This window comes from Zootoca vivipara, chromosome 8 (genome assembly GCF_963506605.1).
Source record: "Zootoca vivipara chromosome 8, rZooViv1.1, whole genome shotgun sequence".
In the NCBI taxonomy this organism is placed as follows: domain Eukaryota; kingdom Metazoa; phylum Chordata; class Lepidosauria; order Squamata; family Lacertidae; genus Zootoca; species Zootoca vivipara.
The window spans coordinates 67,916,170-67,940,905 of record NC_083283.1 but is presented as its reverse complement, the minus strand read 5'-3'; the positions used below and the strand labels follow the sequence as shown (position 1 = coordinate 67,940,905).

Sequence of the window (24,736 nt, the reverse complement as noted above, 5' to 3'; positions counted from 1 at the left end):
TCACTCTCCATTTTTTTTTAATTACAAGCCTCTTTAAACTATCAACTCAGACTGAGTTACGCATCCCATTTTGGCATAGCTGAGTTGGCAGAGGACGAGACACTCTTAATTTCAGGGTCGTGGGTTCGAGCCCCACGATGGACAAAAAATTCATGCATTGCAGGGGGTTGGATTAGACCAGGCTTGGCAACCTTGGCGCTCCAGATGTTTTGGAACTACAACTCCCCTGACCCCTGACCGCTGGCCCTGTTAGCTAGGGATCATGGGAGTTGTAGTTCTAAAACATCTGGAGAGCCAAGGTTGCCTATGCCTGGATTAGACAATCCTACTGGTTCCTTCCAACTCTGCAGTTCTATGACATTAATAATAATAATAATAATAATAATAATAATAATAATAATAATATCATCCTGCCCATCTGGCTGGGTTTCCCCAGCCACTCTGGGCAGCTATATATGTGGCATATTGTATAAATAAATAATTTTCCCAATGGAAGACCAACTGACCGCACGAGTTCATTTTTTTTCAAGAACTCTCGCAATATTTAAATGACATTTTAAAATATATTACTATGTCAGCCCGTGTCTTTAGGCTGAAGACCAGGGCTGGGGGTTAATTTAATTATATAAATAATAAACAAACCCATAATGCTTTGTTATTGTTTTTCCCCTCCATTGTCTATTTGCTCCGGTCCACTTTCTCTACCACGTTACATAGATGGGACAATTGAGTTGTTGATGCCCCTTTCGTAAGTTGGGTTTGAAAGGGGACATACGTAATGTGAATTGTGCCTAAAAGAAAACACTCTGTGTATATTCCGAAGTATAGCTGGTACAAGCCGTCTCCCACTGAAAGCTCCTGATTAAACTCCTAGTTTAAGTTCCTATTTTTAAAATAAAATAAAATCTAAAGCACATTGGTCGCCACCCAGACGGGTCGTTGTAGTACACTGCAAGGCCTCAGAAGAACAAAGCGGCATTTTCTGCCCCCAAATTGTGGCCACTCATTTGGAGGCTGCTTCTCAAAATATCTTGACTCCAAGGTGCGCCCACTTGGGTCCTGTTTCTAATAAGGTATAAAACTTCGGAAGCTCTGCTGTCTACAAGGAGATTGCACTGCAACCCCAAGAAAAACACAAGTGTGGATTGGCCACCTTCACTTAATGAATCCATATTGACAATTCAAAGCCAATTCAAACTGTGATTTTTGTTGTTGTTGTTGTTACCTTGGCCAGCATGGCAAGATGTTGGTTCTGAACGATGGCAGTGCGATATGTGGCTAAGCCTCCTTCCTCTAGACTTGGAAACAGGTAGTATAAATGAACGCTGGGAAGAAAGGAGAAAAGGCACATCAAAATCCGTAAATCTCTCGATAGCAGAGATCTCTCACTTAACAGGTTATTTCAGCAACTGCCTCTCCCCACAAGAAACCACCACGAGGCAAAAACATGTTCATTTACTTAGGTGTTTGGTCCTTAATATGACACAGGAGTGGGGGAAGCTTTGGTCCTCCAGTTGTTGCTGAACTACAACTCCCATCAGCTCCCGCAAGCAAGGGTGATAGGCAGGGAATGTGGGATTTATAGTTCAGCAATATCTGACAGGCAATAGCTTCCCCACATCTGATGTGGAGGATAATTAAGTTATGGGTCGTATCGGTCATTAGAGCAGACTCAGTGAAATTAAGAGACATGATTCATTTAGCTTCATTAATTTCAACAGGTCTACTCTTGAGTGAGGTGTAGTTGAATACAAAGCTAGGTCGACGGCCTCCTTTTTGTGTTCATCCTTTAAGTTGGTTATCTTGGCCACACTTCTGTGGAAGCACTGGAAAGCAAGTTCCACTGAGTTCATCCTAGATTTTTTTTTAAAAAAAGGTAAAGGACCCCTGACAGTTAAGTTCAGTCGCAAATGACTCTGGGGTTACAGCGCTCGTCTCGCTTTACTGGCAGACAGTTTTTCTGGGTCATGTGGCAAACATGACTAAGCTGCTTCTGGCGAAACCAGAGCAGCACACGGAAACGCCGTTTACCTTCCCGCCGGAGCGGTACCTATTTATCTTCTTGCACTTTGACGTGCTTTCGAACTGCTAGGTTGGCAGGAGCTGGGACTGAGCAATGGGCGCTCACTCCGTCGCGGGGATTTGAACCGCTGACCTTCCGATCGGCAAGCCCAAGGCTCAGTGGTTTAGACCACAGCGCCACCCAGAAGTAAGAACAATGAGACTTCCTCCTAGATAACTGTGCAAAGGATTGCAGCCACATGGCCCCACTGACTTCAACGTGGCAGACTATTTCTTTTGTGCGGACTCGTACAAAGACCGAGGCGTTTTGGCTGCCAGAACTGCCCCTATGAAGGAATCACATCCGGGAAAGTTCTATGCTCACAGTGCCAATTTTCGAGCCTCAGAAAGATTACGTGTAAAAATGCACTGCGGAGGTTTACGTAAATATAAGTGCTCAGAGAGCTTGTTTTTGAGCATTAAATAAATCTGTCCTCCTTCAGCTCCTGCTATTTTCAGAGATAAAAGCCCACATAGGGTTTTATGCAAACCAAACAAAGCAAAAAGCCGCTCATCCCAAAGTAGTTGTTGGAAGGCACCGATGGCATTTTTCTTTTCTTCTTCTGTAACATCTTAACACTTTTGCAGCCTCTCTCTAAATAAGTAGACCACTTTCCCCATTACAAACGGACACGCCTGAGATCTGGAAATGAGCTTCAAATCTCCCACCCTGGAGTTTTGGGTGCTACCTGCTGTCACAAATGACACTTACCAAGGAAATGGCTGCTGTTTTCGCTAGGCTATAAAAAGTCAATTTTACATTATTTTTGACGGGTTTTTTGTTTTGTTTTGTTTCTTTCTGAGAAGAGCCTATGCAGGAAAAATGAAAGCCACCTTCCATTAACCGGGAATATGTTAGTGATTTATTCCAAATACACGAGCACGAAACTGCAAACTACCAAAAGGCAAAACGCCAAGTGCACCATTATGAAGTCGGGATTAATGAGTAATAACCCCACACTTGGGAGAGAGAATTCAAAGTTTATTTGCAAACACACTTTTTTGCTTGAGATTACAGTCGGAAAGATGAAGGAGCTCCGTGACAGGAAGATGACACGTTCCAAAATGATGTATTCCTTTTATTTGCCGGCTATAAACTTTGAAGCATTTGGTCCTAGACTAGCCATTCTCCAGAGCTGTTATGAGCAACTCTCAATTACATCTGACAGGACACAGTCATCAGCTTTTCATCTCAGAGTATTACATTTTAGGCCCTCGGCTGGGAATGAAACTTAAAATGAAGAAACGAGGCGTAGGCAGCTTCCTGAGCTGCAGCGGGGATGTGAATTTGGCAGACCAAAAACCTTTTGCATCTACGGTGTAACCTTGGTTTTCAAACATAATCCGTTCCGGAAGACTTCCGAAATGTTCGATAACCGAGGCGCAAAGGCCTGTCTGCAAATTCAACTCAGAAAATTGAAAAACACGCAGCGGAAGCTGTCCGACCTCCGAGGCGCGTTCGGAAATGGAAGGCGCTGTGAATACTTGAAATAAATCCATCTTTAAGCCTGCCGGCACCTACGCTTTGGCATTCCCCACCTATGGTCCGATAGGCATCTTCAAATTTGGCCACATGGAAGAGGGGACAAGCTTGTTTTCTCCTGCTCTGGAGGGTAGGACTTGAACCAATGGCTTCAAGTTGCAAGAAAGGAGATTCTGACCAAACATTAGGAAGAATTTTCTGATGGTAAGAGCTGGTCAACGGTGGAACAATCTCCCTTGGGAGCTTGTGGACTCTCCTTCCTTGGAGGCTTTCAAGCAGAGGTTGGATGGCCATCTGTCTTGGGTGCTTTAGCTGAGATTCCTGCATTGCAGGAGGTTGGACTAGATGACCCGTGGGGTCCCTTCCAACTCTACAATTCTATAATTCTATTGACACCAGGCAGGCACCTCCACTGTATTCCTTTTGGTGCCTGCTTAAAACATTTTTATTTAGGCAAGTATGCTAAGCAAGAAGTTACATGTGGTTTATTTCTTTTCAGCCATTTACTCGTCATCTGACTACTTTGTTTCTAGCTGTTTTAGTTTTTAAAAAGCTGATAATGTTTTATATTTTTTTGGGGGGGGAAGCTTACGGGCTGTTGTTGTTATCAAGCGGTATATGAATTTTGTTCAATTAAAAAAAATCAGAGCGCAACCTGGAAGAGGAGTATTGACTCACCTACGTTTCCTCAGCAGCCTCAAAGGCGAGGCAAGAGAAGCAGCTTTAGCAAAAGCCCTGCTAAATTGGTACAAGTGGAAGGCAAATCACTGGGAGAGTCAGCTCTCAACACCAGCAGTCACCTCTTTGAATTCTGAGCATGCAGCAGCGTGAGGTCAGCTTCCTCCTGGACATACAAAATTGCCAGGAGGCACATGAACAGGATAAAGTCCAGTCATTTCCCCACCTCCTTTTGGGGCTGCTGAACAACTAGAGAGCAAAAGGTACCAGTTGATGACAGAATATCTAGAATTGGATTTGGGTTCAATTCTGTGCTTAGTCCTGAGTGAACTGAGATACAGACAGGAACGTGCTTGAAGCATTTTGAGCACTATTTAAATTACTTCTTGTTTCTTTTCTTTTTTTAAAAAAAGACTTTTGTGTGGCCTATTTGAACAACAACAAAGCCAAAAGTGTGCATGCACACGAAAGCTCATACCAAAATAAAAAAACTTAGTTGGTCTTTAAGGTGCTGCTGGAAGGAATTTTTTTTATTTTGTTTCGACTACGTCAGACCAACACGGCTACCTACCTGTAACTAGAACCAATAAATTAGTATTTTTTTCTAAAAAAGAAAAAGAAAGGAAGGAAGGAAGGAAGAAAAGAAAAAAGACTTGATTCCCTAAGGGCCTCACTTCCGCATCTAGAAAGCAGTAATGACGCCAATTTAGCTTGCAAGAATACGAGGAAGATGGAAGAAATGCAGATTTTTGGCATGTTTAGCACACTGGAAGTGACACATGAATGTCTACTTTTTCTTATTAAAAAAGCAGAGGTCTTTGGTGTTTCAGAACAAAAATAAATAAATGACATCAGAGTTTTAATTGGCAGAATACCCTTTCAACTGCATGATAGCCCCAAACCACCAGGGATTTTTTTTTAAAAAAATGTTCTTTTAATGAGGAAGGTATGATTTTATAGCAGAAGGTGCATTAGGAGTGAACCCAATACTCACCTAGTTAAAAATTCAACCACGGCATCTCCCAAAAATTCCAGGCGTTCGTTGTGGTTGATCCTGCAAACAGAAAAAATGCAAGGATCGTTACACGTGACCCATATGAGCAATTAGCGATGGATAAACAAGAGCCGGTCAATTCCTTGGGGCGGTAAAGCAAAAAGAGTTAGGCTCCCACTGCTTTCGGTCTTCAACACGCCACCCTCCGATGCCCAACAGTGAAGATTTGGGTTTCTTCTGTGCGGCACAAAAAACCACAGGCAGCCAGAAAGGTAATAAGGCCGATCGTAATTCTGTGTCAACTTATTAACCAAAGGAAAAGATAATGATGTGCAATGGCAAGCTGAGACCAGCATTCGCGTGCCCTGCCATCACCCTGAATGATTTAAAGAGAGGCCTCCTCCTAGGCCATCTACAGGATTTTGGCACAGTGCCTTGCAAGAAGAAAAAAGAAAGCATCTCGCAGAGAGTTTGCATCCTCTGTTTGGTACGGCATTGTGCCCCCTCCTGATCCTGCACGCTCTTTCGGCACTGGCACGGAAAGAGGCTTGCCGGGAGCGCTTGGGCATTTGCGGGAAAGCAGGCAAGCCGAGTGTGTTCTTAAGGTGAGAAAGAAATCACTAACAAATCAGCAGACTTCCAGGTGGTTACTGCAAAGAGGCAAAAGGTGCAGAGGCCACAGAGAGGTTTACTGGGAGCAGTTCCAACCGTGCGACACTGCAATAAATAGCCTGTTGCTGGAAAGGCACAGTTTCCCCCAACTGAAAGCTGGGGAAACCCAGCCAGATGAGCGGAGCATAAATACAAGTGTCGGTGCTGACCTTTAAAGCCCTAAATGGCCTCGGTCCAGTATACCTGAAGGAGCGTCTCCACCCCCATCGTTCTGCCCGGACACTGAGGTCCAGTGCCGAGGGCCTTTTGGCGGTTCCCTCGCTGCGAGAAGCCAAGTTACAGGGAACCAGGCAGAGGGCCTTCTCGGTAGTGGCTAAACCGCTTCTGGCGCAATGGAACACAGTGAAGGAAACCAGAGCCCACAGAAATGCCATTTACCTTCCCACTACAGCAGTGCCTATTTATCTACTTGCACTGGTATGCTTTCAGACTGCTAGGCTGGCAGGAGCTGGGGCAAAGCAATGGGAGCTCACCCCGTCGCAGGGATTCGAGCCACCAACCTTCCGATCGGCAAGCCCAAGAGGCTCAGTGGTTTAGACCGCAGCACCACCTGCGTTACTGCAACGAGGCGAAAGGTGCAGAGGCCACAAATAGGTTGACTGGTAGCAGTTCTGACCATGCACCACTGCAATATCCTGTCTTACCTTCCAAGTCCCGGACTGCAGAATCCGGGACCGGCAGCCGTGTGACACCGGAAGTTGCGTCGACGTAACTTCCGGTGTCGCTTTGCCCTTCTATGGGCACCAAAAATGGCCGCCGCCGGCTTCAAAAGTAGCTTCTACGCATGACCGGAAGTGTGTCGACGCGACTTCCTGTGTCGGCGGCGGCCATTTTTGGTGCCCATAGATGGGCGGGGCGACACCGGAAGTTGTGTCGATGCACTTCCGGTCATGCGTAGAAGCTACTTTTGAAGCCGGCGGCAGCCATTTTTGTGCCCATAGAAGGGCAAATCAGAAAAAAAGGCTGCCAGCAGGAGAAAATAACGGACAAAAACGGGAGACGAAGTGATACGGGGGACCACCCGGAAAAGGTAAGTAAAAACGGGGGTTTCCCGGGGAAAACGGGGTACTTGGCAGCTATGTATCCTGTTGCTGGTAATGCACAGTTCTTCCTATCTGAAAGCTGCCCAGAACGGCTGGGGAAACCCAGCCAGATGGGTGAGGTATAAATAATAAATTTATTATTGTTGTTGTCATTAGCAGTTCTGTTCTGATCCCACTTGCTGCAGTAGAACGACGAGCTTGTAATTGCAACAAGTACCACCCAGAAATTATGTTGTTTGCGTACCTGGAAGGAGTAGGATCATCTTGTCCAAGACGTGACATGATATTGATCAAGGTGTTTATGCCTGGGGGGAATACAAACCAGGTGTTATTTAAAAGGTAACCCCCGTGTAAACAGGCACGTTTTCTTTTAAGGGTTCAGCACAAAAGTACCCCTCCAATAATGTGAATTATTTATTGTCATCTGAACAGTAAATGATCAAGCTTATGACATAGGTTTGTAGCAAGGTTAAAGCTTACTGAGAAATGATACATAATGAATTGAAAAGGATGTTTAAAATAACGTTTGTAAAAACTAACAAACTCAGAAGCTTTTCTTTCGGGAATGATAGGGACAGAGCTACCTAAACTGTATAGAAACTTATTCATGTATGCTACTACAGCGGCAAGAATGTTACTCGCACAAAAATGGAAAGAAGAATAAGTCCCAGCAAAGGAAGAATGGATACAAAAACTTATGGAACTTTTAATAAAAGAATGGAAATGGTTTATTGAGTATTTGCAGATAAATTGTAAACAGATAAGAACATTGGTAGGATTATTGTAATAACCTGCACTTGTATAACCTGCTCCTTGTACCGTGTTTCTCCTAAAATAAGACAGGCCTTAAAAATAAGCCATGGCAGGCTTTTCATGAGTAGAATAAATATAAGACATACCCCGAAAATAAGCCATACCGGGTAGTGTTGGGAGCAGGCTGCGTGAAGCCCAGGACCCGGCGGTGGGCGGAGCGCGAAGCTGGCAGGAGCTTCAGCAGCGCCGCATCGCGCGAAGCAGGCAGGACCCAGCAGCAGCCTCAGCCAGCGGCTGCGTGAAAGCCGGGACCCAGCGACGGGCGGCGCGCGAAGCCGCAGGAGCCGGCAGCAGCCTCAGCCGGCTGTGTGAAGCCCGGGACCCGGCGGTGGGCGGCGCGCGAAGCCGCAGGAGCCGGCAGCAGCCTCAGCCAGCTGTGTGAAGCCCGGACCCGGCGGTGGGCGGCGCGCGAAGCCGGCAGGAGCTTCAGCAGTGCCGCATCGCGCGAAGCCGGCAGGACCCAGCAGCAGCCTCAGCCAGCGGCTGCGTGAAAGCCGGGACCCGGTGGCGGGCGGCGCGCGAAGCCGCAGGAGCCGGCAGCAGCCTCAGCCGGCTGTGCGAAGCCCGGGACCTGGCGGCACGCGAAGCCCACGAAGCCGCAGGACCTGGCAGCAGCTGTCAGCAGCCTCAGCCAGCGGCTGCGTGAAGCCCAGGACCCGGCGGCGGGCAGCGCGCGAAGCCGGCAGGAGCTTCAGCAGCGCAACATCCCACGAAGCCGCAGGACCCGGCAGCAGCTGTCAGCAGCCTCAGCCAGCGGCTGCGTGAAGCCCAGGACCCGGCGGCGGGCAGCGCGCGAAGCCGGCAGGAGCTTCAGCAGCGCCGCATCCCACGAAGCCGCAGGACCCGGCAGCAGCTGTCAGCAGCCTCAGCCAGCGGCTGCGTGAAGCCCAGGACCCGGTGGCGGGCGGTGCGCGAAGCCGCAGCAGCCGGCAGCAGCCTCAGCCGGCTGTGTGAAGCCCGGGACTCGGCGGTGGGCGGCGCGCAAAGCCGGCAGGAGCTTCAGCAGCGCCGCATCGCGCAAAGCCGGCAGGACCCAGCAGCAGCCTCAGCCAGCGGCTGCGTAAAAGCCGGGACCCGGCGGCGGGCGGCGCGCGAAGCCGCAGGAGCCGGCAGCGGCCTCAGCCGCGCCGCGTGAAGCCCTGGGACCCGGCAGCAGGCTCAGCGGGTGGCGCAAGAAAGCCCTGTACCATACTTACCGGTAATAATGCTGTACCCTACTTAGGTAAAAAAAAAAAAAGACATCCCCTGAAAATAAGCCGTGTTGTGTTTTTTGGGAGGAAAAATTAATATAAGACGTGTCTTATTTTAGGAGAAACACGGTATTTAAAGGAGATTAATAAATGAGCAAACTAAGTTAATTTGGATATGCAGAAGATATTAAAAATAAATTTAAGGAACTAGAGAAAGAGGGGGAAGGAAGTCATTTTGAATTGTTAAAATGATTGTGAAATTAGTGAAATGTATAAAGCTGTAAAGCATAAATAAAATTTAAAGGGGAAAAAAAGCTTATAACATAGGTTTGTATCCCAATAGCTACCGCTGTATCCCAATAGCCAAGTACCTCTGTAGAATCAAAATCCAGCTGCAATTTCTCCAGTTCCAACCCTGTTTGGCTATTGCCCAACCTTTTTTGGCTTTGGGCATTCACTATGTGTAAAGTCCATCCTGTCCACACTTTAGTCTGGAAAGTCTCCACTCTCTCTTTTTTTAAGCAAACTATCCATTCAACTCAGATGACCATCTTAACTCCACAAACTTGGGAATATGCCCCATTGAATTCAATGGGATTTACTTTACACAACCACCCTGCACCCAGTAAAATAATGGGGACTGAACTATGAAAAAAACAAACAAACAAACACCAACCCTTGGGCTTGTTGGGCTAGATTTCTACATGCAAGCAACACAAGAACTCTGCCTCCTTTTGCCACCTCGTGGTAGAACAGCAATTGACATTAGGGCGATGAGAACGCAGCATGCGAAACTGACTCATGTGAAGGCATGCAAGGCTGCCACCTTGCTGAAGCTCACTAAGCAGATCTGGCTCCTGTTGGCACCAGGATGCATGACACATAAGTACAGTGGTACCTCGCAAGACGAATGCCTCGCGCAATGAAAAACTCACTAGAGGAAAGTGTCTAGCAGTTCTTTGTTGCCTCGCAAGGTGAAGCTTTCTATGGCCGCGTCTCGCAAGAGGATTTTTTTTCAGACGAATTTTTTTTTGCTGTCTGCCATTTGTTTCCGCAAGACGAAAATTTTCGTAAGACGGCACGACCCGCGGAACGAATTATTTTCGTCTTGCGAGGTACCACTGTATACTTGAAGGAGCATCTCCACCCCCATCGTTCAGCCCGGACACTGAGGTCCAGCTCTGAGGGCCTTCTGGCTGTTCCCTCACTGCGAGAAGCGAAGCTACAGGGAACCAGGCAGAGGGCCTTCTTGGTAGTGGCGCCAACCCTGTGGAATGCCCTCCCATTAGATGTCAAGGAAATAAACAACTACCTGACTTTTAGAAGACAGCCCTGTTTAGGGAAGTTTTTAATGTTTTATCATGTTTTTTATATTCTGTTGGAAGCTGCCCAAAGTGGCTGGGGAAACCCGGCTAGATGGGTGGGGTATAAGTAATATATTATTATTATTATTATTATTATTATTATTATTATTATTATTATTATTATTATTATGCCATGGGTTCCTCTAGGGAAGAAAGGTGATATATACAGTAGAGGAAAGGAAGTAAAATAGACGAGGAGAAAGAAGTGAGAGGGGAAAATCACGACACCAGCAAAACGTACCTTTTTTCCTCATATGCATATGGTGAACTTTCCTATCTCCATATTTGGGCTGGCGGATGCCGCAATTGGACAAAGAATTTCTGGCGTGGTCTGGATTCATCCCGAAGTTTAAGTGATGGCTTGGGTGAGTCATGGCCAGCTGTAAACGCGGCAGAATCCCAAAGCAAAGACAAAAAAGTCCTGTAAGCGTCCGCTGCTCATTCCAATCACTGCAGAGCTTTAAAAGGGACAGCTGCCGTGAAATTGTAGGAGCGCAGGACTACCCCACCCTGAGTTGTTCAAGTCCTCCACGTCAGTAAGCGCCAATAGCTAAACGTTGCAACTCAGTTCCAAAGACAACTTATAGTCCAGGAACATGTGGAACCGTCACAATAAGAGGCAGAGTTCGAAACTCCCATTGTCATTGTTCCGGGCACGTTTTATGACAGTGAATTCCATGAGCGCGAGCAGTTTCTGAGCTCTGAAATTTCAGATTGAAACTGCATATTGTGGGGGAAAGGAAAAGGCATAGACTTTTCAACACTTCCCATTTTTGCTCTATTTGTTCACTTGAAAGACTCTCAGTAATAAGAAAAAAGCAACAGAAAATTGCACGTGAGGATCTAATTGCTGCAGCCAATAACCATGCAAAAATATCAGGCATGATAAAATCTTTGCTCTTTAATGGCATATTGTCTGATACCTTTGTTTCGTATTCACAGGAATGCAGGTAGACTAGATCTAGAATACTTGGGTTACCTCCACCTTATAAACATAAACAGCTCCTGCGTCCTTCTCCTTATATTCCACCCCTCTCCATCCTTTCATTGACCCCCCTCCAACCTAGACTCATCTACGTGGGTCAGTTAAAACGTTAAAAATACATTATAAACATGTGACACCAGAGGGCACTGTAGAGCAATGGGAAATGGCATTGAGAGCTATATTGCTTTTTTTTTAAAAAGCGTTTCTACAGATCAGTGTAGATCCAGCCCCTCTCTCTGCTCCAACCCTGACAAGGTCCTCTGTGCACAATATGATGCCAACAGTCGGTGCTTCCGACTCATTCTTTGGCTCCCTGATTGGCTGCCTCCATCAGCCCCCATCTCCAGGTTGGCCTGGTCAGTTCTCTGGCTCTGCCGTCCACAAGCTAATGCAAACTTACCAGTGCATCTATTCCCTGCTCCCTTTCCCCCCGCCACAATGCAACTTCAAACACATGGGACCTTCAGCATTTGCTTACCTGCAATAAGCAGCGATCTTTAAAAATGTATCCTATCAGTTTATCCAGATGCATTAGACATTGATGGTAGCGAATGTGATGAGTCAAGACAGGAAGCATCATGGCATGCTAGGAGAAAGAATTGCCATTGTTTATTTACCCGGAACTTTTAGCCCTATGTTTTTTCAAGTAGAGTCATACTTCATGTTACATCCGCTCATTCGCCACCCCTAGCCCAGCCACCTCATCCACACAACTCAGATTTTACACAAATAAATAAAATGCATACGCTTCGTTCGCTAGGAATACAGAAGGGTATCCACTCACCTGACAGACATCAGAGCGGATGCCCGTTTTCCAGAATCCTTGGCTGCTCAGCTCGACGGTCACTTCGCGACGCATGGTGTTCTTCTGCCTAATCTTCTGCAGCGCTTCCTTTAAAGCAAAAAAAGGGGGGATTATCTCTGCAGGACCTGACCTGGGATAGCTCAGCAGAGCAACCTAAATTGCCCCTAAGTGCATTCAGAAAAGAGAGTCTTGGGTCAATGGGGCTTCTCTTGCTTGCTGCTTGGGACATTGGAGCAAAAAACGCTGGGGGGAAAAACAAGAATACCTGCCCACTCCCATGCATGAAGTCTAATGGCATTTGGGCCCTAGTGCTTGGGAACGAGTTCAAACACCTTTCTCATGTGAAAACAATACCATACTGGTCTGCTCTTCCCCTCCCAACCTGGCTTGTATCAAACTTGAGTGTTTCCTGTCTTGAAAACCTAGAGAGCTGCTGCTGATCAATGTACAGTGGTACCTCTACTTGCAAATTTAATGCGTTCCGAACGCAAATTCGTAAGTCGAAAAAAATTGTAAGTCGAATCCCATAGGAATGCATTGGGAGAAAAAAATTGTAAGGAGAAGCAACCCTATCTAAAAATTCGTAAGTAGAAAAAATCCTATCTAAACCGCATCCAAGATGGCGAACGGAGCTCCATTCGTAAGTAGAAACATTCGTAAGTAGAGTTATTCGTAAGTAGAGGTACCACTGTAGATGGTGCTAAGATGGACCGACAATCCAGCTTGATATAAGGCACATTCCCACGTTCCGGGAAAATGACTACCAGGTTTGTGCAAATAACACACTGGAGGTGTGGACAGGAGCCACGCAGAGCACCTCAAAGGCTTAAGATCATACCAACACAGAAAGTGCCATGGTGTGTCAGATCAAGTTTCACTAAGTCCGGCATGCTTTAAGAATCCCAGAATCTGACACTCTCGTGTGCTGCCTGCAAGTTTGCCAGAGGTATCTGTTTAGCCACTGCGATAACCGGATGCTGAATCTGATGGGCTTTGGCCTGATCCAGCAGGCCTCTTCTTTTGCTTCTCTCAGATCCAGGGCTATCCACCAAAAATTCATCGTTCCAGAAGCTCAGCCCTCTGTAGAGCTGGCCGATATATTGATAAATTGGCGTTCAGATCGCGATACCCATTTCGGACCATTTGAGCTGACAATGCATTGTGCCAGCTCAAATTGCCTGCAGACACCGTCTGGACCTTTGAGGAAGCCCCCTGCCCCTTGCATGAGATGGAGCAGTAATGGGGGTTGCTCAGCTGAAGACTGCTCCCCACCCCCAGCTGAGCAGATACGCCCCTCCAGTTTGCATGAGCCAGAGCAATATCGGGGCTTCGTAGGGCTGGGTCATGTATTTCAGCTGCTTCTTGCTCCCCTAAAGTGTGGAAGAAGAGGCAGCCAGGATGCATTCCAGATACCGTGATATATCGGCATATCACACTATTAAGCTGCTGATATATCACAATGTCAAAAACCAGATTATCGCCCAGCCCTCGTCTCCTGTCTCTTGGGTCTGTTGTTGAAAAAAAGGAAAACCTATATCTGAAAATCTGTGGCAGAGAGCATGAGGCAGAGCAAAGGAATAAATTAAAACGCCAACGGTCTAAATTGCTTTGGAAACAAAGCAATGATGCATTGACGCTGTGCTATTTGCAAAGGACCGTGGCGATATTTTCCAACACCCTCTTCAGCCTAAGGTTCAGGGTTCAAGTTTGAGCAAAGGCAACAGCAATGTAAGGAACAAAACATGGTATACAGACACACAGAGAAATTAGGACAGAAATAAAATAAAATGAAATAAAGTAGCTGCATACTTCTCTTTGCACAAGTTTCTGCTTATCCGCTTGTTTCACTTTGGGGCTGTTAGCCAGCAGATGGCGCAATTTCACATAACTCTTCCAGAGTTTTTGGTACCTGAGAATTAAAAATAATAATAATAATAATAAAAAGTTGGATGGGAGATAAATCACTCTTGATCCGTTTCCTTTTTGTTTTTAGTTAAGACGGCTGCCTAGTAATTCTCAGGTCCATACTGGAAAGAAATCCTTTCCTATCCTTATATGGAAACTGGCATTATCTTGAAAAGAGAGCATAGCCAACCATTTCCCAGCTCCGCTTCCAGCTCAACAAAGGTTGACAGGCCTTGTTTCTTTACAAAAGGAAGAACACATCATTGCTTGGATCACAGCCCATGGACTCGGGCATTTGGACTGTTCCCAAGACCAGGTTTTTTTCCCCCTTTACAAGAGACAGTGTCTACGTGAGGCGAACTACAAGGAGCTGCAGGAAGAATCAAGGAAGGTGGTGGGAGATTTGCTATAACAAAATGCAGCAGTGATGGGCAAAAGCTTGAATGGTAATGGAGGGAAACTTGGGCAGCCATTAGAAAAATTAACAGAGGATAAGATAAGGCTATCACTGGCTACCAGGATGGCCTCAGTATTAAGACTGGGCGATATATCAATATATCGCCTCAAACTGGGTTGAAGTCCCTATTATGATATCAGTTTCGTAGTTTTTGACCTGGCAATATATTGTGAATCAGGATGTGTGTGCACTATGCAAAAATTGCAATGTGGGGGGAAAGGTGAAGCCAGCCAGTGCATCTACATAGCTCCATCCTAATTTTAGATATTGTAATATATCTGTATATCACAATGTTTAGCTGGGGATATGTCACGAAGTTGAAAACCAGCTCCATCCTTATTTCAGATATTGTGATATATCAGCATATCATGATGTTTAGCTGGTGATATCTCACAGCTGAAAACCAGATATTGTCTAGCCCTACACTTCACCTCTACAGTGGTACCTTGGGTTACAGGCACTTCAGGTTACAGACTCCGCTAACCCAGAAATAGTACCTCGGGTTAAGAACTTTGCTTCACAATGAGAACAGAAATGGCACAGAGGCAGCGGGAGGCCCCTATTAGCTAAAGTGGTGTCTCAGGTTAAGAACAGTTTCAGGTTAATAATAATAATAATAATTTATTATTTATACCCCGCTCATCTGGTTGGGTTTCCCCAGCCACTCTGGGCGGCTTCCAACAGAAAAATGAAATAAAATAATCTATTAATCATTAAAAGCCTCCCTAAACAGGGCTGCCTTCAGATGTCTTCTAAAAATCTGGTAGCTGTTTTTCTCTTTGACACCTGATGGGAGGATGCTCCACAGGGCGGGCGCCACCACCGAGAAGGCCCTCTGCCTGGTTCCCTGCAACTTGGCTTCTCGCAATGAGGGAACCGCCAGAAGGCCCTTGGTACTGGACCTCAGTGTCCGGGCAGAACAATGGGGGTGGAGACGCTCCTTTAGGTATACTGGACCAAGGCCATTTAGAGCTTTAAAGGTCAGCACCAACATTTTGAACTGTGCTCGGAAACGTACTGGGAGCCAATGTAGGTCTTTCAAGACCGGCGTTATGTGGTCTCGGCGGCCGCTCCCAGTCACTAGTCTAGCTGCAGTATTCTGGATTAGTTGTAGTTTCCGGGTCACCTTCAAAGGTAGCCCCACGTAGAGCGCATTGCAGTAGTCCAAGCGGGCGATAACTAGAGCATGCACCACTCTGGCGAGACAATCTGCAGGCAGGTAGGGTCTCAGCCTGCTTAGCAGGTGGAGCTGATAGACAGCTGCCCAGGTTAAGAATGGACCTCCAGAACGAATTAAGTTCTTAACTCGAGGTACCACTGTACGTTGTTCCATCATTATTTCAGACATTGTGATATATCAGTGTGTCGTAATGTTTAGCTGGTGATAAACCGCAAAGTTGAAAACCAAATCTTGACCAGCCCAACTGGGGAACACAAGGAGAGTGCTCATGTCCCAGTCATGGACATGCCAAAGGCAACTGCTTGGCCCATGTGAGAGCAGAAGGAAATGGTTCTTAAGACGATAACAGTGAATTGACAGCCAAACATTTTGCAGATTACTCCCCAGGGAACAAAACAATGTTAATGACCCATCATGCAATGCACAAAACATAAGGGAATTGAGTCTTTAGGGAACCCACAGAAATTAAGAGGGGAAATTGGTGCTGGTTCAAGATAAATGGTCTACGGTTTACAATATAAGGATTTCATTTTAAAAGGCATGCATGCTTTTGAAACAAAATTAAAGGAATGCAGAAAGCAAAACGTTTTCACTTAAGAGAAGGGGGGAAAGAAAGCATTTCAGAGTCCAGAATTTCACTGTGCAGCGCAGAACAATTACTGATTTTTCCTCCCCCACCCTTTCCATCTATTCCCCAGAGTACTATCGCAGTGGGTGTTCGTAACTGCTTTAGCAGAAGCATTTGCTTCTGCACCTGCCCATCAAGAGCAAGGCTGTTAAGACTGCATTCAACCCCAGGCTTGACAATAATTGCTTACTGTGGGTCTCCAGCATAACTGAGTTGAGCAGGTCGTATTCCAAAGTGGACAATAATGGGGAAAGTAATCACATCAGGGTTGAACTGCTCACGATCCAATTGGTCAATGCGAACCGAGCTGGGTTTCTGGAGCAAGCAGAGGGAAAAGATCAAACAATTAAATTTAGGTAACAATGGCTCTATCGCAGGCATATATACAGTAACTTTACGAAAACGGCCTCTACGCAGAGGAAGAGCTGGCCCTGAAGACAGTGGGGCACATTCCATCTTCCACTGGCTCGTTTCCGCTCGGGAAACGAATCTGAAACCCAACCGTAGTTTCAAATCCTCGTAAAACGAGAAGTCAAGCCAGCTGCGGGTAAGGGAGGAGGGAGCACATGTTGCAGAGACTGGCTCCTGATTCGTTAACCACTACTAACAGCCCCTGAACGGACCTGTTATGGACTAGCGGGGAAGAGAGAGTTGAATGACCACACCTAGGCTTGTATGAAATGCAGCCACCTTGCCAGCTGAAGGATTTCTGTGCATGCAACAGGACTTTCCCCAGTGGCATAGCGTGGGTTGCCGGAGCCCGGGGCTGCACAGAGCGGGGTGGTGGGAGGGAGGGGAATGGATTACGCATGCCCATTCAACCGCCTAATGATGACCACGTCACCTGGGAGATCACAGCCGCAGAGATAAGAAGAGTCATTCCGTTGTCTAGAGAGGTCACTCCCTGGTTCTCAGGGAGAAGCCGTTTTCAAGGGAGCCCAGAGACGGAAGTGCGCAACTGTATCGAGGCAGCACTGGGGGTTGGAATTTTGCGCCCTCTAAAAATTTTGCGTCCGAGGCAACTGTCACTCTGCCCCTCCCCAAGCTACGCCAATGCTTTCCCTGCCTCCTCCCGCCCCATATGTACTACATCCTTCCCAAATCTGCTCCAGGGCACTGAAGAGTACGGGTGTGCAAGTTGGAAGATTATCTAGCTCTGCATGGGATACAATAAGACACACCACAGACAACGATTTTCCCACTTAGAACTTCCCTGGAGTTAAAAGCAAAGTCAAGAGACAACAGGAAAACCATCTACCAATGATTGATCCCACTGTTTACGCTGCACATCTAAGTGTTTACAGCGAGAGTGAATTGCTAAGGGTTCGTTACAGCTAAAAGGAGGAATATAACTGAGGAAATAAATCCGTCACACAAAAATACCACACTCCGTTCAGCTTTTCCTTGCACTACCAACCCAAACTCTAGAGCGACAAGGTAGGCAATGAAAGGGGCGTGTGCAGAAGCACTGCTTGAAGTGTGTGAAGGACTTCACAGAATTTAAAGGTATTCTAAAAACATTTAAAAGGTTAGGTACTGCAAGACGTCCCTTCTCCTTCCCGAGCTTGTTTAGCCTTCGCTCGGATATAAAGAAACAGAGAACCCCCCACACAAATATCTCTCTTGCTATTTATTATTGGTAGGAATTAAAATGTGACCTTGTCACGGAAGGAACGAGAAAGAGGACAAACAAACAAACAGTGACTATTCTTCTCCTTCCTCCTTGACTTATTACTGACAAAGAAAGCTATAACTACAAAACACGCCAATAAAACAGCTCTCTCATAAGCCTCTCCTGATCTTTCCCTATTGTGCCGAATGAGAACTTTATTGCTGAGCTCGACAATCGCAAGGCGAAACGTTCGGCGGCAAAAGCCAGGACGTTCCTATCATTCAAAAAAGAAGAAGAAGATGCGGCTATTGTGCAGCGTTACAATGGACACTAAGCCCAATCTCCATAGAATAAAGTGAGCAGAATTGTGTATACATCTGATACTTAGAAGACTTGTGGGATTCCTATGAAGTGTTGTTGGAGAAGGAGAAAGGTGGTGGTGGGGGAACAGTGTGGACAACTTTATTCTAGTGACACCCGACACTAAAACTTTAGGCACCAGGCCAAAAGGTTGCTTTATAACCAGGCCTTTGGTTGATTTGATTGACATCCTATGCCCTTTTAAAATGTGAGGGTTTTGGGGGGTGGGGGTGGGGTTATCGGGTTGTTGTTTTTATTTAGGTTATATATTTTGTGGTTTTATATTTTGATTTTCCGGTTTTCGAACAATTTTTGGAAGCAAAAGCCGAACGTTCGGTGTGGCTTCCGATTGGCTGCAGGAGCTTCCTGCAGCCAATCAGAAGCCGTGCTTTGGTTTCCCAACATTTTGGAAGTCAAATGGACTTCTGGAACAGATTCTGTTCAACTTCCAAGGTAGGACTGTATTGAGAATGTGCAACACTGGTACTGAGAGTGGTACCGAAATCCTCAAGGATACCATGTGCCAGGCCCACAGCCAAGGACACAGCCCTCTGGGAGCACCAGGGAAGTCTTCCTGTGCTGATCCAGAATGCGGCAGCTTGACTGGTGACTGGTGAACGGCCGCCGAGACCATAAAGCACCAGTCCTGAAAGACCTACATTGGCTCCCACTACGTTTCCGTGCACAATTCAAAGTGCTGGTGCTGACCTTTAAAGCTCTAGATGGCCTTGGCCCAGTATTCCTGAAGGAGTGTCTCCACCCCCATCCTTCACCCGGGACACCGAGGTCCAGCTCCGAGGGCCTTCTGGTGGTTCCCTCACTGTGATAAGTGAGGTTACAGGGAACCAGGCAGAGGGCCTTCTCGGTAGTGGCACCCGCCCTGTGGAACGCCCTCCCGTCAGATGTCAAAGAAATAAACAACCATTTGACTTTTACCCTGTTTCTCATATTTTAAGACATACCCATAAAATAAGCCATAGCAGGATTTTTAAGCATTCAAGGAATATAAGCCATACCCCGAAAATAAGACATAGTGATAGGCGCAGCAGCAATGCCGGCCGCGGCAGGAGGAGGAGGAAAAAATTAAGACATCCCTCGAAAATAAGCCATAGTGTGTTTTTTTGAGGAAAAAATAAATATAAGACATGTCTTATAATATGAGAAACACGGTAGAAGACATCTGAAGGCAACCCTGTTTAGGGAAGTTTTTAATATTTGATGTTTTATCGTGTTTTTAATACAGTGGTGCCTCGCTTAACGAATGCCCTGCTTAACGAAATTTCCGCTTAACGAAAGGTCTTTTCTAGCGAAGGTTGCCTCGCTAGACGAATTCGTTTTACGAAAAATTCGTCTAGCAAATCGCGGTTTCCCATAGGAATGCATTGAAATTCAATTAATACGTTCCTATGGGCAAAAAAAAATTTCAAAAAAATTTCAATGCATTCCTATGGGATTCGCTAGACGAATTTTTCGTTATAAGAAAAGACCCATGGAACGAATTAAATTCGTCTAGCGAGGCACCACTGTATTCTGTTGGGAGCTGTACAGAGTGGCTGGGGAAACCCAGCCAGATGGACGGGGTATAAATAAATACATTATTATTATTATTATTATTTGCACCCACAGATGCCATGTTGGCTTACGGCCCTAGATTACTACCTTTTATTGTCCTGCAATCATCATTGCATCTTAATGTTTTGTTGTCCCTAAGATGGCCAAACCATGCACTACTTTTGGGCAGCTGTCTTAGGCCACCAACAAAATAAATGACTAGATTGGGAGAGATGGAATTGATTGTGTTTCGGGGTTTGGGCACAGCACAAGAAAACTCAGTCTGAGAACATTTGCAGTACCATGCCAGGGCTGGTAACGATCATCCCCTTGCATTCCTCGGCATATTTCTGCCACTCCAGCTCCTCCCATTGTAGCATATTGGCAATCTCCTCTTCCGGCACCAATGGCTTATTACAGCGTAACAAATACAGCAGAATCTGGTGCATGGACAGAACTTCTTTCCCTCCATCTTCAAAGAAAAAGAAAAGAAAAAGGGCATATGATCCCAAACACTGTTTATAAAATGTTTCTAGAGGAAGCAGAAGTAGGCGTCCAAAGGAAGCAACAGCAGTCAGGGCCGCAAATGGCTACAACGAAAGACAATGGCTGAGATCCCAAACATTTCCTATTCATTGGGATTTACTCCAAGGTTAGCAGGGTTATGAGTGCAGACCGTAAAGGCCACCGGCACGTTTAGAAATTGGTGGGAATTAATTGGAGGCTCTGATCTGACTTTTTGTTTTCTAGATTTCAGCAGACTCACAAACTTACCAGAGTCCTTGCATGCTCCCAAATGCCATTTTGTGGGGGCTACCAACAGTTTGAACCTTAGGTGAGACTGTAAATCTGACCACCATGCATTATTACAAGTTTGGTGCGAATTCTTTCACACTGCTCAGCAGGTCGTGGCACAGAGGACCACTTTCGATTTAAAATGTGGAGGAAGTACAAAGAGAAATGTGTCGGCTGCCAGCTTGAAACTCTGCTTTCAAGGTTGGCGGTATCACTTTGTGACACGTCACCGACACCCTAGTTCACAAAACCAAGGGTCAAGGAGTTACTGTGTTAAATCAGCCCAATTTCAAGAGTACTTTCTCACTACGGCATGAGCACACGTTGGGAGAAACTAAAGGCAAACTGAAGGCAGCTCCATTTAAAAAGAAAACAGTGGTCTACCCAATCTTTGAAGGCAACATCTAAGGATGGAAACAAAACTTGATTACAGTCGTACCTTGGATCCAGAATGCCTTGGTACTCGGACATTTTGGCTCCCGAACACTGCAAACCCAGAAGTGAGTGTTCCAGTTTATGAACGTTCTTTGGAACCCGAACATCCTATGGGGTTCCACTGCTTCCGATTGGCTGCAGGAGCTTCCTGCAGCCAATCAGAAGCTGTGGTTTGGTTTCCGAACGTTTTGGAAGTCAAACGGACTTCCGGAACAGATTCCATTCGACTTCCAAAGTAGGACTGTATTGGGAATGTGCAACATTGGTCATACTGAGAGTGGTATCAAAACAATCAAAGGACCTAAGTGAAGACATTTCCTTTTTATTTGTTGGTATGAAGGAACATTCAATTGTGCCAATTTCCTGCCTGCAGTCTGATGGCATGATACGAGTCCAGGTACACAGGTCTGACCATCTCAGCAAGAGCTGGGCCGGTACCGGGCTGACGTACCAGTAACAACAAAAAAACTTACCTGGAAGAAACCTGACAAAACGAGGCATGAAATGAAACCGGGGGCAGGAAGGATCGTTGTTTTCTAACGAAGGACCTTCAACGAGAAAGTGGAAGCAATTCAAAACACAAGCCACGCATTTCACAAGTCTCCATCTTTGGTATTCTAATAAAACAGGCATCCCCAAACTTCGGCCCTCCAGATGTTTTGGACTACAATTCCCATCATCACTGACCACTGGTCCTGTTAGCTAGGGATCATGGGAGTTGTAGGCCAAAACATCTGGAGGGCTGCAGTTTGGGGATACCTGTAATAAAACATAAAAGTTTATACAGAGCTGGGCATATTACATGACTGCAGTGCAAAAGCAAGTTTGGTATTTAGGGTGGACAGTTCATTTTTAAAAAAAGGCAAACTTCTAGGTCTCATAGGTAATGATAGGATTAAAAGTGGGTGGGATTCCTGTTTGCCTTAAAATCCAGCACATGGCTCAGTGGTATTTTCTGAGGCCATGGTATACAGGCTCCTTCCCATATTTAATTTAGGCAAATGCATTCAACTTTGCTTAATTTCTGCAGGTCAGGAAGATTCTTCTCGGTGCCCAATTGGCTGCCCTGGTGCAGTACATACAATGCAAGGCATATACCTGCTGTCTCCCTATGTTATAATTCTCGTTAAAATCTCCATCCTCCTACACCACCCCCAGGACATGCAAGGCACAATCCTCTACTGCAAATCTGCAATGACAGATACACCAACAAAACACCTGAAATACAGCAGAGGAGCCTTGTGGCAAGGAAGACGCACTGGTGGGAAGGCTAGAACCGACTAGAGTCAAGAATATTATGTGTTCACAGACTTCCTTTTGGTGGCATATCACCAGCAGCCCCAGATTGGATGCCACTGGCAGCGTTTCATGATATTACGCTATTATAATGAGTGTACAAGATAGCACCGTCGGAATGTGCCTTTCCAATTTTGTAAAAAGAAAGGAAGGAAGGAAATAAATCTCATCATTCGTTCTCACTCGGAGCTAGGGAACGCATTTTAGAAAAGCAGAAGAAGCACACATCACAAAGCCTGCATTTCCTTAAACCAAGTTGTCAGGGCGGTTGCTGGCTACTCTCGAGCAACGACACTCCAAACCATCTTGTCTTTAGTACTTTTATTGTGAAAGCTATTTACAAGGCAAGAGCTTCATGAAAACATGTCTACTCAGTACTATCAGATTCTCCCAATGGCGCTTTTCGGCTCCTCCTCCAGCAGAGTAGTTTGGGGACCCCAAATCTCCTCCCCCTGCGTTTGTGAACCGCTGATCGCCTTAGTTCCGGGGTAAATTTGAAAGGATGCCCCTCTGCTGTTTCCCCGCTGGAACTCTCTGCTGGCCCCTCCTTCCTTGCTGATATCACAGGCTGCAGGTAGGGCTTTTGAATGCTGCCTGAGCCCGGGCCCGCTCCGTTCACTTCTTCCTTCCTGTCTCCTGTCCCTCCGCTGTTGTCCGAGCCATTCGAAGAGCTGGATTTGATGAGGGGTGGCTGTTCCCTGTAAGCCCACCCCCTTACACAAGTCTTCAGAGGTATATCAAACTCTACAATAAGCCTATATATCTCAGCTCAAGATTCCTCTGAGAAGCCCTTGGCTTTTAAAAACAAATTCTTCCTCAAGGCTCAATGGGGGGGGGGGGAGACAGCATGGGTGCTTTCATTTTGATCTTCCAAGGAAGATTTCCAACCAAAAAAAGAAAAATCCAGCATGCCACTTACGAAGTTTGCTACAATTTTTATTGCATCGTGCCACAGCCACATGCTCCTGTCTCCTATAAGCTGCACGGTGCCAACGCTTTTGCCGGGCGCTACGATCACAACTCATTGTGCACACCTTGCGGTAATTAAAATCTCAGAGGCACGCATCCCCCAAGAAACAAAGTCTCAGAGAACAAGCGAAATTTACAATAAATTTGTTGGGATGCTCAGTGCTCCAGCCAACCCGTCACTTCTCTCAGGTTATGCCATTTCATACTCCAACCCCAAAGAAACACTCGGCATTTGTTGGCTGCTAAACATGCCCAGTTTCCATTAAGATGACTTTTCCTTTGGAGAGACGCCTGTCTTTTTTTCCTGCTTCTGCAAGCCTTCAGAATCTACCAAACATGCCTGTACCTCCATGCAGTCTCTCGGTAGCTCCGATTTGGCAACAAAGCCATCCTAACTCATCACTTGAGTTCACTATCAGGACATATGATGATTTACAAAAGAGAGGCGGCCATTGTTGCTTTTTAACTTCATAAGCCCAGCTCGTTAAGGACGACATCCTCTCGTACACCAAAGACATGTCCTGGCGTATGTTTCGGTAAATATGGGCAATGAGATTTGTGTGTCTCTCAGTCACACCCAATGGTGTGCGAGATTCTAACCACCGGGACAAGTACTGAAAGGACGCTCTGAAATACCTTTTGGGTTTTCATTTTATCCCCTGCTCTCATCCACAAACACATTCTGAAACTCAAAAGTTACCGGTAAGATTCCAGTCGTAGAGTTCCAGGATATCTTTAAACAGGTAGGAAGAGAACACCTCTAGTCCTCGTACGCAAAAATTCTGGAAAAGGAAAAGGAGCCAATATTAAACTCAATGATCAATGTATGAGCAACATACCTAAACCCCGACAACATGGTTGGCGAGATTACAGGATATAATTTGGCAATAGTTCCTACAGTTGCTGCTTTAGGCATACTTGGCAAGTTAATACCAATGAGGTTCAAAAAACACAGGCAGGTCCTGCGTTCTGGAAGCTCGTTATGCAGAAACTCATTTATCCAAACGCGACGAATTAGTACCCAAACCTCGCTATGCAAACTACAGATTCAGGTATCTGTAACAGAGAGCTTTTAAAAAAAAAAAAACTTCCTGCTTTGCCTTTTGCTGGTTGGCTGAGGTTTGCAGAAGGTTTTCTTGCTTTCTGGGCTCCAAATACCATGGTTGGGAATGCGTTAGAAATTTCCGCGGAGGACTCAATGGAAATTGTTGGTTTGTTATGCTTGACGCTCGCTAATAGACGAGGGAACGCACTGTGTTCGGATGGCGGGATGTTATCGTGTATTATTATAATACTGTACGTAAATTATAGCACATACACTAGTAGAAAAAAACATGGGCCAGGGTGGGGGGACCCACAACTCCCCATTAAGGTGGAAAGAATCTAAAGCACAGGATTTTAATGTGTAACTTAACTTATGTATATAACCTGTTGCGACTACAACACCCATGACCCTTGAC

The 24,736-nt window shown here is 46.0% G+C and overlaps 1 protein-coding gene across 3 annotated transcripts in view; it reads right to left on the bottom strand.

Moving 5' to 3' along the window:
• Positions 1-24,736, bottom strand: part of DROSHA (drosha ribonuclease III) — an 80,902-nt gene that overhangs the window by 39,414 nt on the left and 16,752 nt on the right. For all 3 annotated transcript variants that reach the window (XM_035125179.2, XM_035125176.2, XM_035125178.2), the window contains exons 11-21: positions 23,977-24,058; positions 21,485-21,559; positions 20,084-20,253; positions 16,449-16,573; positions 13,898-13,997; positions 12,068-12,175; positions 11,762-11,869; positions 10,540-10,678; positions 7,176-7,236; positions 5,217-5,276; positions 1,226-1,325 (exon numbers count right to left, since the gene is read on the bottom strand). In XM_035125179.2, coding sequence (XP_034981070.2) covers positions 1,226-1,325; positions 5,217-5,276; positions 7,176-7,236; positions 10,540-10,678; positions 11,762-11,869; positions 12,068-12,175; positions 13,898-13,997; positions 16,449-16,573; positions 20,084-20,253; positions 21,485-21,559; positions 23,977-24,058 — 1,128 coding nt within the window. The remainder of the gene's footprint in view (positions 1-1,225; positions 1,326-5,216; positions 5,277-7,175; positions 7,237-10,539; positions 10,679-11,761; positions 11,870-12,067; positions 12,176-13,897; positions 13,998-16,448; positions 16,574-20,083; positions 20,254-21,484; positions 21,560-23,976; positions 24,059-24,736) is intronic.